The following is a 16,174-nucleotide window of genomic DNA, read 5'->3' as shown; positions in this document are numbered from 1 at the left end:
TACAGAAACCAGCACCAAGTAGGCCACAATAAGTAAAGAAATCTGGTGACCAAACACACAGACTGCATGTCCCAGTGACACCCTGCGACATCTAGCACACATTGGTATTGAAGCTAAAAACAAGCCCTGGTACTGACGGCCCCACAGGAGGAAACCCTGATTGAGTCCAAATGCTGCACTTCTGTTGACATCTCCCTTTCCTCCAGGGCAGCTGTCACAGCCTCTGTCCCCTAGAACAACTCTGCCCTTTGAAATGAGGTCACTGTGACTGGGACTGGCTGACAGTTTCTCTCTTTGTGGAGTAGGAGCTGCCTTTGTAAGTAGCACTGGCTGTCAATGGGAAGGTGAAGCAATTGCCAGTGAACTTGTGTCTTTTGAGACAGCTGGCCGAGTCCTCAGTTTCCTCTTCCTCCCTTCCTTAGAGGATGTGCATGTGGTAGGTAAGCCCTTTTCCATGGGCCTTCACAGCCTCTTTCCCTCTTCTGATGTTGAACTGCGTGTCAAGTCTGGTCATCAAGCAGAACATAATGCCAGCAGATACGGAATGAGCACTCCTGTAAGGTATGCACTAATAAAAATTTAATATCATAAAACAAATCAGAAACAGCATTTAATTAAACTGTTCACAATTAAAGTGGAAAGAGACAAAATTATAAGGCAGCTGTCCATGGAATGATTTCATGTTTACAAGTGACCCAGAAAAGGGGACATTTAATATCAGGGTTCCAGCCACTGAGCCAGAGAACTGCAGTGCTATTCCACGAGGCTCCCAACATGCTGGAAGATGCCACCAGAGAAAGACCAAAGTCAGTATCCCTGTGTTAAGCCACTGTGTCACACTGACATATCTAGAATTCCCACAGGGTCGGCTATTTCTGCCCACAAGCCACACACTTTCTTCCATCACCCAGGGAAACTGTAGATGTCTCAGCTGAACTTCACAGCATCTGCAACAGTGCTCTTCGAGTGCCATGGACATTCTGCATGAGTAGAAATGTTCTAATGCAGGGGAGGTTCTCCTAGAATAACCACAGAGAGGTCTCGCCTAGCACTGCAGCACTTGGCTGAACCTGGCCATTCTTCCTAGTCTCCAAGACCCCAGGATGTGAAGGCAGGAGCGTTCCTGGAGGTTGGTGCTGCTGGCAGCCAAGCTCCCATGTTGGGGCTCTATATGCCTGATGCTGGTGTGTCCTTCTGGTCCTAACTCTTAAACAAGAGGAAACCCAGGCGGTGACACAGGAGGAGGTTGGGAAAGCACGCAAGCACACTTTCTCCCTTCTACAAAGAAAAGACAACTCAAAACAGCAGCTCTCTTTGCTAAGAATTCCAGATCCCGGAACAGGCCGACTGGGCTGTTCCATACTGGGAAATAAACAGGGGAGGGGGAGAACACGGAGCCTTCACAGGCAAGACCACCGTACACTCAAGCGCAGAACCCTTGCCTGAAAAAGAAATGTGGCACCAGTGTGCACAAGAAAAGCAAGACAGCTGGGACATCACTGATCGGCCATGGCTGGAGAGGAGTGAGGGGTTGGGTCAATAGCACTGTTCAACCTAATGTGCCGGCTAAGAGAACACTTGGAATCTGAAGAAAGTCTCTCCCTACCAGGGAAAGGGAGTCGAACTGCAATGAGCTTTGGTCACGTGGAAGGAAGGATCATGCCCTCGCCAACTGTGTCTCTTTGGTTGCCAGTGACTCCATCTGCAATCATGGCAGCAACACACGTATTGCCAATGCTGTCGAGTGTGCTAGAGCATTAAGGCATCCACATCTAAAGAGGCAGTTTTAAACAGGAACACAGAACCGCAGTGTACCTTTAGTGGACACATCACAGTCCTCCAGGCATTGCCCATGGTGGCAGCGAGTTCCTCCTCCTGTGCAGAGGCCCTGTGCTGCCAGGCCCCCTGCTACCTAAGATGATCTGAGCCCTGTGAGATTATTATGGCTATCGCTGCCTGCTGGTCAGGAGACAGGGGTCTTCCTGAGGCAGCAGTTTTGAGATCTGGAAAAGCCAATGGCTTCTGAGAGCCAGCAGGGCCTCTACAGGTTTGCTTGTCAACAGTGAGGCCCAGCGGGGAAGGCAAATTTGGAAGTCAGACAGCTCAACCCTTGCCAGAGCTCAAAGCTCTGTCCAGCAAGACATTCTAGCCAAATGTTTAAGCATGATGGCAAGGCACTGCTGAAAGAGGCTGTGGCCGGCAGAGCAGATCTGCGGCCACTGTACCCGATATGACAGAAAGTCCTACTATCCAAGGCAAACCAGACACCACCATCTGCTGCTTATCTCAGAGTCCGTTTCTGGAGATGGCCTTGGCACCCTGGGAAAGTGAAGGGCTACGGAAATCCCAGTCTCCTGAGTCAGCATCATCGTCAGGGGTCTCCCACTCTCCACATGGCACCTCCTCTTGGGTTTAAAGCTGCAGTGGCTGCCAGGATTTGTAAGACTGCATCCTGCTCAAGCTACTTCCTTCGCTGCGGCCAGCAGGGGTCTCCCGAGCTTAGTTCCATAGCTGCTGACCCAGTGACAAATTTTAGAAGGAAACAGAAATTACAGGCATCCTGGCTCATGCAACAACATAAGATGTTTTTACAAACTACCAAGTCCACTGCCCTGAAGAAACTAGTCTTGATTCCCCCTTAATGTAATGTGTTTTGAAATGGAACAGAAAATCAAAATAAATTAATAATACAGTATTATACACTTATTTGACAAAACAGGGTTTACACATATTTGGCAAATATGTAAAAATTCCCCTAGACTGTTGAACACTCTTGCTATCTTGTTTAAATTAGTCAACCATATCTGAGGAGGCCATGTTCTAAGGGAACGAGGCTGCCTCCGATAGGAAGGTAACTTCTCTGAATGGGACATAAATGAAGACACTGTCATTTTCGCCATCGCAGTTTGACAAGTGGTTGTCCTGCTAAGGATTCATCTCACACAGACATTAACACCCACAGCGAGTAGCAAGTTATGGAGAGGGGACTGGAGGGAAAGTTAGGAGAAAAGCACGGAAAGACCCAAGACAAAAGATGATCTCAACAAGCCGTGATCACCAGGTAAATGCCTCCCAGTGCGTCCATCTTGACTTCACTGCTCTAGGTGGTCACATGAGCAGACACCGCAGTCCCCGAGTTGCCCACATGCTCAGCCAGAAGGACTGCTGACCTGCTGAGAGAAATACTTAAAAACAGGGACCACAGAAATTTTGCTAGTCTTACTTTTAAAAAGGTTACTACAAAGATGTCAACAACTAGCCAAGTTCACTTTAACTCTAATATCCCTTAATTTCCAAAGATCCAACGGTCCCTGAAGGAACACCAGGCCTGAACCTCCTGGATCTTGCTCCACTTGGAGAATGTGTTGGAGGTAGGGATTCTGCAAAGGGGATCTTGACAAGAAATGCTACAGCAAGAGTCACGTCCTCAGAGATGGGCCCACCTTGGGCTCTGCCACATGGACCTGTATGCTGTGTCCAGAGAAGTTGTGCACCAGGAGGGTACAAGTCTCTCTTATCCTTGCCAAGGACAGAGCTTTTGAGTATAGTCAGCTTCAGTGTGTCTTGCTGCCATCTTCCTGACTCAAGTCCTAGATCAGTTGCACCTCCTTTAGTGTCTGAGAGCTGGCTCTGCCCTCCCTCCCTCAAGGCGTGCAGCACACACAAAGCACCAGTCTCACCAGTGAGAACCATGTCAAGTGTCCATAGAGGAAGGGGCAGAGCCTCTGAAAAAAGGGAAAGAGATTTGGCTGATTATAGAACACTGCATGTTCGTGATTACTATTTCATTGTGGGTGTGAGTTCTCCACTTTTCCTTAAGTCAGATTTCATCTTCCCTGAGAATAGGGTTAAGAGAAACATCAAAACTCAAAATACCGAGGGCCCTTTAAGAGACAACACAGGAAATGTCTAGGCTAGTCGCAGTGTGCTGTTTCTACTATAAAAGCGCTCCGAGACTCCAGGCTTCCTCTCCCTCATTCTGGGCTCTGGGAGTACACATGGAGATGGGCGAGGCAGACAGAGACAGAGGGGTGAGTGGCTGTCCCATGCCGTGGTTCTTGCTGGCTGTCATCATGTGGGTAGAAGCTGGACCTGGACGTCTAGTGCTGGTGTCCCACCGACAGGACAAGTGGGATCAGGCAGCCCATGACCAGGGCAGCTACCTCCAGGCGGCCAAGGCCTCTGCCCCCGGCACTATCAGGCCTGTGGCTGTGCCCCGCTCCGCCCACCTCAGGGAGGACATGTACTGTGGCGACATAAAGAAAAGTCCCAGCAGAGAAAAGCATGGCCACTCCAGTGGCATTCACCTCAGAAAGGGCTTCCTTACTGCTCTGTGAATTAAGAGAGAAGAGGAAAAACAAAGTTAGGTACGAGTCAGGTCAGAAAGAAGTCTCATTAAAACCATGATTCATAATTGGTGCTGTCCGGGACACTAGGGGTAGCTTGAGATTGGAGGACTTTTAAGTTACTTATGGGAAGCTTCCAAATAAGGGTCTAAGAGCATCAGTGATGTATACAATTGCTTATTTAAAATTAGTCAACTGCTTAAAATTAAAAATTTTTACAGAGTACAAAGTGATGTTATGAGTTAGAAATACAATGTAGAATAATTGAACTAATATATTCATCACCTCAAATACCATTTTTTCACGGGGAGAGCATTTGAAATTTATTCTCTTAGCAATTTTGAAATGTACAAATACACTACTATTAAGCTATATCACCACAATTGTTTTATCTATATTTATTTATAATTTTTTTTTTTTGAGTTGGAGTCTCACTCTGTCACCCAGACTGGAGTGCAGTGGCTGCTTCCGGCCACCGCAGCCTCGACCTGCTGGGCTCCAGCGATCCTTCCGCCTCAGCCTTCCGAGTAGCCGGAATTACAGGTGCGCGCTACCATGCCCGGCTAATTTTTTGATTTATTGTAGAGATGAGGTCTCGCCTGCCCAGGCAGGTCTCGAACCTGCGGGCTCAGGCAATCCACTCACCTCAGCCTCCCAAAGGCACGAGATTACAGGCTGAGCCACCGAGCCTGGCTTATTTACTTATTTTTAAAGACAAGCCTCACCATGCTGTCCAGGGTGGAGTGCAGTGGGCACAATTGTAGCATAACACATCCTCGAACTCCTGGGCTCAAGCAATACTCCCACCTCAGTCTCCTGAGTGGCTAGGACTACAGTCACAAGCCACCATGACTGGTTAATTTTTGTATCTCCTAAGAGATGGGGTCTTGCTCTGTTGCCCAGGCTAGAGTACAATGGCTATTCACAGGCACGATCACAAGTCACTGCAGCCTTGAACTCTAGGTGCATGCGATGCTCCCGTCCTGGCCTTCCAAGTAGCTGGGACATCAGGTACCTGCCCCCATACCAGCTCACAAGTGCTTTTCAAAACAAACTTCATGTGCTGACTGAACATGTTTGGCCTATATTATTCTTGAGATGGAATCAACAACATATTAATGGCAAATATCACATTTCAGACATGAATTCACCTATTCTATACTAATATTTGACAAGCACCCCCATACACTGGGAGTTAGGCTGGGTATCTGAGATACAGTGCAGTCTTTAGAAAACTAATTTCAAACTTTTCTATTAAAACGGTGGAGCCATAGACCAAGATGATCAGTTAAAATTTTAATAAAAGAACATGCCACAGATGCAGCAAGTAACTCCTTGTCTCCAGAATTATCAGAACCTTCCTGTCAAAAGTTTTAAAAGCACCGATTAGTGAAATGATAGGGTCATGTTTTAAAAGGAACGACATATTACTCAATGGGAAGAAGATAAGACTCTTCAGTGAGTGGAAAGGGTTTTGTAACACATTGCTAGCAGTCCAGATCAGCAGACTCTAGACGAGCAGGAATAGAACCTTCCTTAACCACCTCATTTTCCATGTGCCCTTCTTAGCACAGTTTTCACCATATCAAACACAGAATCCACTGATACTCAGAAGAGTGGATGACCTTCAGAGAGGGCAGGGGAAGCAGTTGCCAGGAACCAGCCTCAAGTCTGTTCAGTGCCAAGATTTCCCTCCAGGTGACATTGAGGTTAAACGGAGAGGTTGTTGCTGAGGACTGCAGCCCAGAAAGAATGAGCTATAAGACTTGGAAACGCAAGTGTCCAGGCTCTGAGCTGCCAAACAACACGTGTCACTTTAGGCCTGAAGCTATGCTCCATCCAATGATGAAGAAATGGGCATTTACTATACAGTGATCTGGATCCAGAGCTGGCAGTTGGGGAAGCCAAGTCTTAGCTGAACAAAGCATTCAGCCCCACCTCTTCTAGAAACCACCACACAGCTGCCACTCAGGCTCCATGTGCCACCTCAGTGTCTGCCGAGTGAAAATAGCAGGGCTGGTTCTGTTGATTCTTTTCAATATTGATGGGCTATCAAGTATTTGTGCAAATATTCTTGGAACTGATAGGGAAGAAGTTTTCAAATATAATCAGTAAGGAAATGCTAAATTTATGAAGACGATGACTTGGAATTAAGATTGTTACCACGTTCAGGTTTTTACTCCTAATTTTGTCTATAGTTTGAAAGGGCAATTTGGTTGAAAAACTCAGTGTAAGAGACCATAAGTTCTAAGAGGTCACAAAAGAACTGGACACTTGTTTGGCTAAACCAGGAATGGGTCAGATTACCTTGCTTAGTCCTAAGTACGTAACCATGGACATGACTGGCGCTGCCAATGCGAACACCAGCAAGTGCTTTCGGATGCGATTCCGCTCCAGGCCTGCGTGCATTAGGAAGGAGACCAGCCCGAAAGCTGCCGGCGCCTAGAAATAAAAGTATCCCTCATCATCACTTGGTTTTACATCAAGAAGTACATGTCATTTGACTATAATTTCTCATACAAAACAAACAGGCATATTACCAAGCCTGAGCTGTACCTTTTATGAATTAATGCTCTAAGCTAAGAAGATTCATTCTATTTGTGTTTTTTGGATAGTAGAAAAAGGGAAACAGCCAAGAAAACCACTTTTGAACAAAAATTACCATGAAATATAGAAATCTGAAGAGAACTTAACAGTTTGTATATATGACCACACACATAGAGTTTAAAATCTTTCAACTAAAAGTTTAAGAAAACGGTAACAAAGTAGTTATGTACAGATTTACTCAATCCTCCAAAACAAAAAGCAATTATGAAATTATAAAGTTTTCCCACCCCAGAAAAACATTAAGGACCAAGAGAAAATGGAACATATTCAGTATCAAATCTAACACCGAATGCCACGTACCTTATGTAGCATGATGGCTACAAACACAATCAACTGGACACTGGTCTGTGAAGTAGAAGCTGCCGCTCCCAGAGCCACGCCATCAGCTACATTTGGAAAAAATGAGACATAAAATGCCGTAAATTTCAAAAACAACAACGGTGTAGTGGCGAATGTGTGGATTGTGTGGTCAGGCAGAGCTGGATTTGACTCCAGGAAGGTTACTTAACTTTTCTGAACTTCAGCCTCCTTATCTTTAAAATGGGTTCAATCACATACGTATTTTTTAGGGTTTTCATGAGGATTAAATGAGATAAACTATGGAAAGAGCTTTGCCCCCAGAGTATTCAATATGCTAGTTATTTTGGTTGTTGTTATTTTAAATTTAAAAGTACAATGCTCACGGCCAGGCTTGGTGGCTGTCTGTAACTCCAGCACTTTGGGAGGCCGAGGTGAGTGGATTGCCTGAGCCTGCGGGTTCGAGACCTGCCTGGGCAACTTGGCGAGACCTCATCTCTACAATAAATCAAAAATTAGATGGGTGTGGTAGCGCGCGCCTGTAGTTCCAGCTACTTGGAAGGCTGAGGCGGAAGGATCACTGGAGCCCAGCAGGTCGACGCTGGGGTGGCAGTGAGCATGCGTTTCACTGCACTCCAGCCTGGGCAAAGGAGTGAGACTCCAACTCAAAAAAAAAAAAAAAAGTACAATGCTCAAAAAGCCACTGATTAGTTAATCAAACTGTAACATGAGAAATATCAAAGAAGGATTTCAAAGGAAGAATCTATTCATCTTAAGGACAAAGAAACAAAATAAAGCTACTAGGACTCTACCTACATGATTTATACATAATGATTAAATATTGGCTGAATGGGTGAATTTTGTTCGAAAAGCATGTCACACTAGAGAGGACCAGATAACAGTGCACCACCTTCTTCCGTCCTGTCACTGACAGAATCCTACTCCTGGGACCAGGTCTAGGTTATGATTCCCAGGTGTGCCTGTCAGCAATGCTGGGACTTCCAGATTCTACTACAGACCACCTCTTCTTAAACTGGCACTCTGGGGATAAACTGGGCCACAGGGCTGTTTAAGACTAAAGTGCCAAGGTGCTTTCCAGATGGGGTTCTAGGGCAGAGGTCAACAAACTTTTTCTTTCCTTTTTTTTTTTAAGCAGGATTTATTGAGAGGACAGAAAAGCTCCCACAGTGAGAGGGGGCCCAAAAGGGGTTGCCCAACAAACTTTTTCTTAAAGAGCCAAACAGTAAATATTTTAGGCTTCGGGGGCTATTTGGTCCTGTGCAATCACTCAACTGCTACTGTTGTGCAAAATCTGCCATAGATGACACAGAAATATGTGAGCATGGCTTTGTGCCAATAAAACTTTATTAATTTAAATTATGTCATTTTCATGTGCCACAAAACATTCTTTTTTCTTAACCATCAAAATATAGGCACCATTCTTAGCTCACAAATCCCTGACACTGAGGACACCAGGGCTTGTGCTTGTGTTGGAAGACTGCATTAAGAACCTCTGCCTAAAGGCCAGGCCAAGACTATTCAGTGTGAACAGTCCCTGTAATGTCAACAACAAGCCTTCCTCTGTGAGATGATGAACAATCTGAGCCTACCTGCAGCATGTACGACCAGCCCCAGCGTGGTGGTCACCTTGGAGTTGCTAGACCTTGCTGCTTCTGGATCTAAGTGAAAATGAGAAAGACAGTGTCAAATAATGTGCAACAAAGTGTTTCAACACTGGTCTGGAAGTGGAAGAATTGTTTGAAAAGTCTTAAAGTAGATTACCACTCTCCTCGCTACTGTCTTTTTGCTTCCTGTCCTGAAGAAGGGGGGTAAGAGGGCACTCTTCATTTAATACAGCCACCTCTTAACAAATTCCAGAAATGTACAACCCCCACGGCCTCACTCCCTCCTTAGTCCTCTTCCTCTACCACTCAACAGAAAGTGCTCTCTGGTCTCTGAGCACTTATTTCCAGACCAGTCAAATCATCACCATCCACCTCTTCCTCTTCCCCAGCTTCTTGTCACTTTACTTTCACTCTAGTGTAGGTCACATTTGCCATTCTCCATTGTACTGCCATTATCCTAACCTCAATTTTCATCAGCTCAAGCCTAAATTGGCAACAGCCTCCCTACTCTCATTTTCCCAAACTTGGTCCATCTTTCACATCCACATCAGATTTATATTTTGAAAACACCACCCTTCTGATGCATCAACTAAGAACTTGCTGCTTCTCAAATACGGTCTGACTGCTCTGTTGGGAGGTTCTGAAGCTGTTCCACTGTGTTTCTCATGCTCCAGTCCAGTTCAACCAGCTTCTTTAATGCCCAACAAAACACTCTCATCCTCCTTTCCCCAAATCTCCTCCTCCTGCATTCTTGGTACACACTGAGCTTCCGGCTTATCAACTCCAAACCTAGATATCATTCAAAGTCTAACTCTAGAATCATCTTCCTCAAGAAAGAATCAAAACTTAATTCCAGCTCAAAACAACCCTCCCCTTGCTAGATCCAGTACTCTATGCAGGCAGTCTCCACATGCAGCTTCAGAGCCCTATCATGTGACCACTGCAGACACAGAGAGCCTTTGCCATGCACATCCCCAGACTGACTGCAAGTGACAAAAAATCCACTTTCCTACTTTGATCTCTTTCTTTTTAACATGTCTCACAGAATGTAATACAGCACAACCCAATCCTTGCTTAATAATAAATCCTTGTTGGAAGGTGAAAAAAGTTAGTATTACCTGTATTACAAAAGATATTACTGTTATTATAGGAAACATACAATCAAATAGAGTTAAAAGATAGGGACATCAAAATGCCAGGTGAAATGACAGATTGGTAGTCAAATAAATCACAAGGTACTGAATATTCCTGAGGTGCCTAGCACACAGAAGGAAGGGTTTACAATGGTAAAGCTACATAAATAAAGTAACATTACTTTTTATTAATGCATTGTATCTTCTTATGAAAACGCTGCAAGGAAGGAAAGTCAAAGACCCTAATCACCCTGAGACAACAAATACTCAATATTACCCCAAACTGGGAAGAACAGTCAGAATATACTGTCAATAAGCTTGTTTTGACCTTTCTTTATACATAACTTTGTGGTCTAGCTAGAAGCAGCATCTTGAATAAAAATCAGATGCTTTAACATTAAAATACAGTTTTTATAATCTATAGGAAAAGATTGAACAAATTAATACATGAATTTACTTTTGCTGATATTTAATAATACATAAACCCTGCAAAGAATAGGCAAAGCCAGATCATCAGACACATGAAAGCCAGCATGAACTGTGACTTTAGAGATAAAGCAAGAGGAAGAATTAGGGAACACAAGCTACATTTACATCTTTGTATAGGATTACAGGGCATTATTGGCCCACACATTTTTAAATGGAAACTGACAAGAATCACAAGAAAAATGTCTGAGAGGCCACTGTGGACAATTATGTAATATAGCCAGAGTCAGATACCAGCCAACAGTGCTGCTCATCTGCTTTTGGAATAAAGCACATGAATAAAATTATTTACTCTTAAATCACCTTTACTTGTTGATTTTTTTTCAGAGACTTAAATAATACTATTTAAATAATAGTATTATTTAAGTCTCTGAAAAAAATCTTTAACGGAATAGTAAATACAAGATGATTAAAAATCTTCCTAATACTTAGGATACTGTCTGTTTTGCTTTAAGCTTAATCCTGTGATTTTCAAAAACCTAAATTTGTAAATAACTTTGAACCTTCAGAAAATTTGCAAGAATAGTTAGAAAAACATCCATCTCCCCTTTACTCAGACTGACCTACTGTCTAACATTTTGCTCCCTTTGCCTCATCACTTACACTCATGCTCTTTCTTATACATACATGGTTTCTGGGCCATTTAAAAGCTAGCTGCACACATCATAACCTTCATCCCTAGATACTCCAACATATGTTTTCTAAGAGAAAGGATATTTTCTTACATAATCACAGTATAGTCGTAAGCATCAGTAAATTCAACATCAGTACTTCTTCTACTTCTCTTGCATGTTCTAATTCTGTGAACTGTCTAAGAGTGCATTTCAGAGCAACTTTCCTTTCCAATAAGGATCCAGTCTAAGATCACACATTGCACTTAGCTATAACTCTTTAGTCTCTTTTAATCTGGAATATTTCCTTTGCCTTTCACTTGTATGACATCGCCATGTTTGGAGAATACATTTCCCTCCCTGGACCCTTATTGCTTTTAGTAAAATGAACCTTCCTTTTGGGTTTGTCTGGTGTGTCCTTAGGCTATGAGTTCTTGAATGAAATACTACATAGGTGATGCTGTTTCTCAGGGCATCATGTCTAGAGGTACAGGATGGACAGCTGCTGCTCACTGGTAATGTTAATTTTGAACTATATCCTGAGCACTGTCAATGTGTCTGAATAGTCTGGATTCTGTTATATTCCTCCAAATAGTGTTGATGTTTTTGTTTTGCTTTAAGTAACTTGGTTTGACTCAAACTGCAAACTCTGTCTTTTGGGCAGCTGCTCAAATTTCAGTTTAGTTCTTTTCTCTTCCACTGAGTTACCTGAGTTTGCCCACACAAGCACGCCTCAAGGGTCAGTCAGAGATGTGGACAGTTTATATATAGAATGTGGGGCTGAATTTCTCTGGTTCTCGCCTTTCTAGGATTCTCCCCTTTTTATTTATTGTAGAGATGAGGTCTTCCTGAGTTGCCCAGGCTGGTCTTGAGCCCCTGGACTCAGGCAATACTCTCACCTCCATCTCCTAAAGTGCTGGGATTACAGGTGTGAGCCATGGCTCAGTACTGTTCTTAACTACTTTAGTGCTCAAATAATCCCTGACATGGCCCGTGGCAGCCCTTAGAAGCTGGTTCTTATATCCTGTGACGTGTTCCCATCTTTCTCCTCCTTTTGTTTTTCTGAGCACTAGATGTACCGAACTCACTGGTACGTAACACCCTGCCCTGTTCTGGAATCAGCCATTCCTCTGAAGAGCCCTGGGATGCTCGTGGTACTGGGATGTCATTACTTCTAGGTTCTATTTGCAGATAGAACTAGGACACATACATACATACACACACACACACACACACACACACACACACACACATACATATATATGCATGAACAAATATATACCTGGCACATTTTAGAAATTATGACCCCTACGCCTCCAATTCCCATCCATCACTCTCAGGGTTCTTTCTTGCCTTCCTCCATGCTTATGTTGTTCCTTTTTTCCATACTGAGAACCCTGGCTCCACCAACATCAACCCACTCACTCATTTGCTCAATCCTATAATACCTCTAAAACCGTTTCAGAATTGTTTTGCTCATATTATAAAAAGCAAAAACAAAAACAAAGAGATCCATATTTGTTTACAGTTCTTCACAAACTCCACCAAGACTGAAGGTTAAATACTACATTCATCATTTACTTGAATTTTTTTTTTTTTAACTCCCTTCAGTGTGACTGTGTTATTCATGTGAAACATAGTTCATCTGTTTCAGTCAGTACCCCATCCATGTTGACTTCATTCTATTTCTGAATAGGTAGAATGTTAACATGTTTCCAAAAGTCAAAACTGTACCAACAAGGCTGCTCAGAGAAAACCTCATCTGCTCCTAAAACCCATGCTTTCTCATGCTCTTCACCCCACGCCATACAGTTAGCCAATGTCTTTATTTCTAGCTGATCCTTCCTGTCTTTTTTGTAAAGATACTGTTGACCCTTGAACATCGTGAGGGTTAGCAACGCTGACCCCCTGCACAGTTGAAAATCTGTGTATAACTTTTGACTCCACCAAAACTTAACTGATAATAGCCTACTTGCTGACCAGAAGCCTTAACAATAACATAAGTTTATTAACACATATTTTATATGGCATATATATTAATACTATTTTCTTAGAATAAAATAAGCTAGAGAAAATAAAATGTTATTTTAAAAATCTAAGGAAGAGAAGACATATTTACTATTAAGTGGAAGTAGAGCATTATAAAGGTCTTTGTCTTTGTAGTTTCACACTGAGTAGACTGAGGAGGAAGAGGTGGGTTGTTCTTGCTGCCTCAGGGTTGTCAGGGGTGTCAGAGGTGGAAAAGGTGGAAGGGGAGGTAGGAGAGGCGGGCACACTCAGTGTCACTTCCATTGAGAAAAAGTCTGGGTATACGTGGACCACACAGTTCAAAGCTGTGATTCAAGGGTCAACCATACACATATGTTCCTTATCTCCCCTTTTTCACACAAAACATAGTATATGCTAGGTGGTCTTTTACATTTCTTGGTGTTTTTTCACTGAACAATACCTCCTGGAAGTTTCTTCCTGTTCATTCACAGATATTGGTATCTTTATTCTTTTTGTGGCTCCATTACGTGTACTCCATTATGTGTACATACACTAGTTCATCCAGCCCATCTCCATGACTGCACATTTAAGTATTTTCCAGTGTTTTCCGATAGTAAGTAATGTGGTATTGAATAATCTTGTGCATATGTATTTTCATACTGGAGCTGTATTAGCAGACAAATTCCTAGAAGTGGGACTTTGGGTCAAAGGGTAAATACGTATGTAGTTTTGTTAGATATTGCCAAATTCTTCTTCACAGGTGTTTTACCATTTTGCATTGCCACCTGCAACAGATAAGTGCCTATTTTACACAGTTCTGCCAACCAAGTGTACTGTTAAGCTTTTGGATTTATTTTAATTTTTTATTTTAGATTCAGCTGGTATACGTGAGTCATTGTTACATGATGTACTGTGTAGTGATTGGGACTGGGTCTCAGGTGGCCCATTCCCCAGATGGTGAACATTGTGCCTCATAAGTAGTTAGAGCCCTAACCCTCCCCCTTATTGGTGCCCTCAGTGTCTATTATTTTCATCTTCTGTCAAGCTTTTGAATTTCTGCCCAACAGGTGAGAAATGGTGTTATCAGTAAAGATTTGATTTGCACTCCTTCTAAAATTGAACATCCTTTCATATGCTTAAGGGTCATTTTAATATACTTTTGTGGATTATCTGTTCATGGCTTTTGCCTGCTTTGCTACAGGTCCTTCTGTAGACCAAGGATTCTTAACCTGGAGTCAACAGAGAAGAACACAGGTAGTATTCAGGGCGGGTCAGTGACTTTAACTTGGAAAAAAATGCCTTTTTATGCTTACTAACCTGTAACTGAAATTTAGCATTCCTTTAATTATGAATTTAGAAAATAAACCACAAGTAACATTAGCACTCCCTATACTTTATTACCAATAGAAATCGGATTATTGTACAGTTGTTGATTTAAATATTCACTTTCACTCATCACTACTTTAAATTGAGGACGCAGAGAACTGCTTCCATGCTGTGTGATTACAGTTTTCCTGTCTGCAGAAGCCCACGGAAGCAGCTGTGCAACCACCGAGCAGTCGCTCAGGCACCAGACAGTATCATCATGGGTCTCACCATAGGGACCAGGACATTTATGCTGCTTTCCAACATTTCCTATCTATGAAACTATCAGCATATTTGAAAAGAGATATCTATAAATCCCTGGAAAAGTTTTATAACTCTCAAATTTATTTCTGTTGCCATGCCATCAAAGTTGCATCATGCATCAGAATCCTTTTTTATTTAGTATAAACCATAACAGATATTGACCTGGCTAAAGATAAAGACTTCAAACAAAACACTATTACAAGTGGAGTTAAATTTTTAAAGTCTTGGAGAATTCTAGTTGTCCTTGACAGAAGCTTATCTCTCCTTGGAAAGCAAGCTACAAAGGAAAATTGCAGACAGGAAAACTGTAATCACAGAGCGTGGAAGCAGTTCTCTACATCTTTGATTTAAAGTAGTGATGAGTGAAAGTGAGTATTTAAAGAAATCGACAACTATACAATAATCTGATTTCTATTGGTAATAAAGTACAGGTAGTGCTAATGTTACTTGTGATTTATTTTCTAAATTCAAAATTAAAGGAAATGCTAAATTTCAGTTAGAGGTTAGCAAAAATAAAAAGGATTTTTCCAAGTTAAAGTCACTGACACCCCCTGAATTCTACCTGTGTTCTTCTCTGTGGACCCCAGGTTAAGAATCCTTGGTCTACAGAAAACGTTATTACAAGTTAAATTTTTTTTTTTTTTTTTTTTGAGTTGGAGTCTCACTCTGTCACCCAGACTGGAGTGCAGTGGCCGCTCCTGGCCACTGCAGCCTTGACCTGCTGGGTTCTGGTGATTCTTTCGCCTCAGCCTTCCAAGTAGCTGGAACTACAGGCGCGCGCTACCACCCCAGCTAGTTTTTGATTTATTGTAGAGATGAGGTCTCACCAAGTTGCCCAGGCAGGTCTCAAACCTGCGGGCTCAGGCAATCCACTCACCTCAGCCTCCCAAAGCGCGGGATTACAGACTGAGTCACCGAGCCTGGCTACGAGTTAAATTTTTAAAGTCTTGGAGAATTCTAGTTGTCCCTGAGAGAAGCTTATCTTTCCTTGGAAAGCAAGCTACAAAGGTGTTTAGGTACATTTGTAAGAAAACACTTTTGTGAATCAATATTTTCTACACTAGGAATCATCAAAGCAAAAACCCAAAATCAACCGGATGGTCAAAACTGACACACAAGCTGCCTTGTTACAGACTACTTCACAATGTCATGTTCTCAAGCTAAGTAACAGTGAGTGTATTAATGTCCCAAAAAAGAAAGTTCAACCCTAACTTGCGTAGGATTGCAGTGGATTATCTCATTACTTAATGCACAGATAAAGAAGACATATATCGCTATACCACAAACTTGTTAAAATGCTTTGGGAACTATATCTCACTCTAACTGGTTTGCTGGTTTTTATGATTCTACGTACTACACTTTATATATTTAAAAGCAATATTCCAACAAAATGTCCACAGTCTTTGGACTCCCGTGGCACCATGGCATAAAAACAGTTCAGGAACCTCCGC

The 16,174-nt window shown here is 42.6% G+C and overlaps 1 protein-coding gene across 2 annotated transcripts in view; it reads right to left on the bottom strand.

Annotated features, from left to right (window-relative positions):
• Window positions 1–2,633: 2,633 nt before the first annotated feature.
• SLC39A9 (solute carrier family 39 member 9) overlaps window positions 2,634–16,174 on the bottom strand; it is a 54,474-nt gene continuing 40,933 nt past the window's right edge. The window contains exons 4-7 of one of the 2 annotated variants that reach the window (XM_008049013.1): window positions 8,861–8,929; window positions 7,254–7,339; window positions 6,654–6,788; window positions 2,634–4,331 (exon numbers count right to left, since the gene is read on the bottom strand). In XM_008049013.1, coding sequence (XP_008047204.1) covers window positions 4,101–4,331; window positions 6,654–6,788; window positions 7,254–7,339; window positions 8,861–8,929 — 521 coding nt within the window. In that variant the 3' untranslated portion in view covers window positions 2,634–4,100. The remainder of the gene's footprint in view (window positions 4,332–6,653; window positions 6,789–7,253; window positions 7,340–8,860; window positions 8,930–16,174) is intronic. The other variant, XM_008049015.1, reaches the window with a different exon arrangement.

The sequence above is a fragment of the Carlito syrichta genome, unplaced genomic scaffold (genome assembly GCF_000164805.1).
Source record: "Carlito syrichta isolate Samal-C Ts95f unplaced genomic scaffold, Tarsius_syrichta-2.0.1 Scaffold130433, whole genome shotgun sequence".
Lineage (NCBI taxonomy): Eukaryota > Metazoa > Chordata > Mammalia > Primates > Tarsiidae > Carlito > Carlito syrichta.
This window is presented reverse-complemented; position numbering and strand designations above follow the sequence as displayed.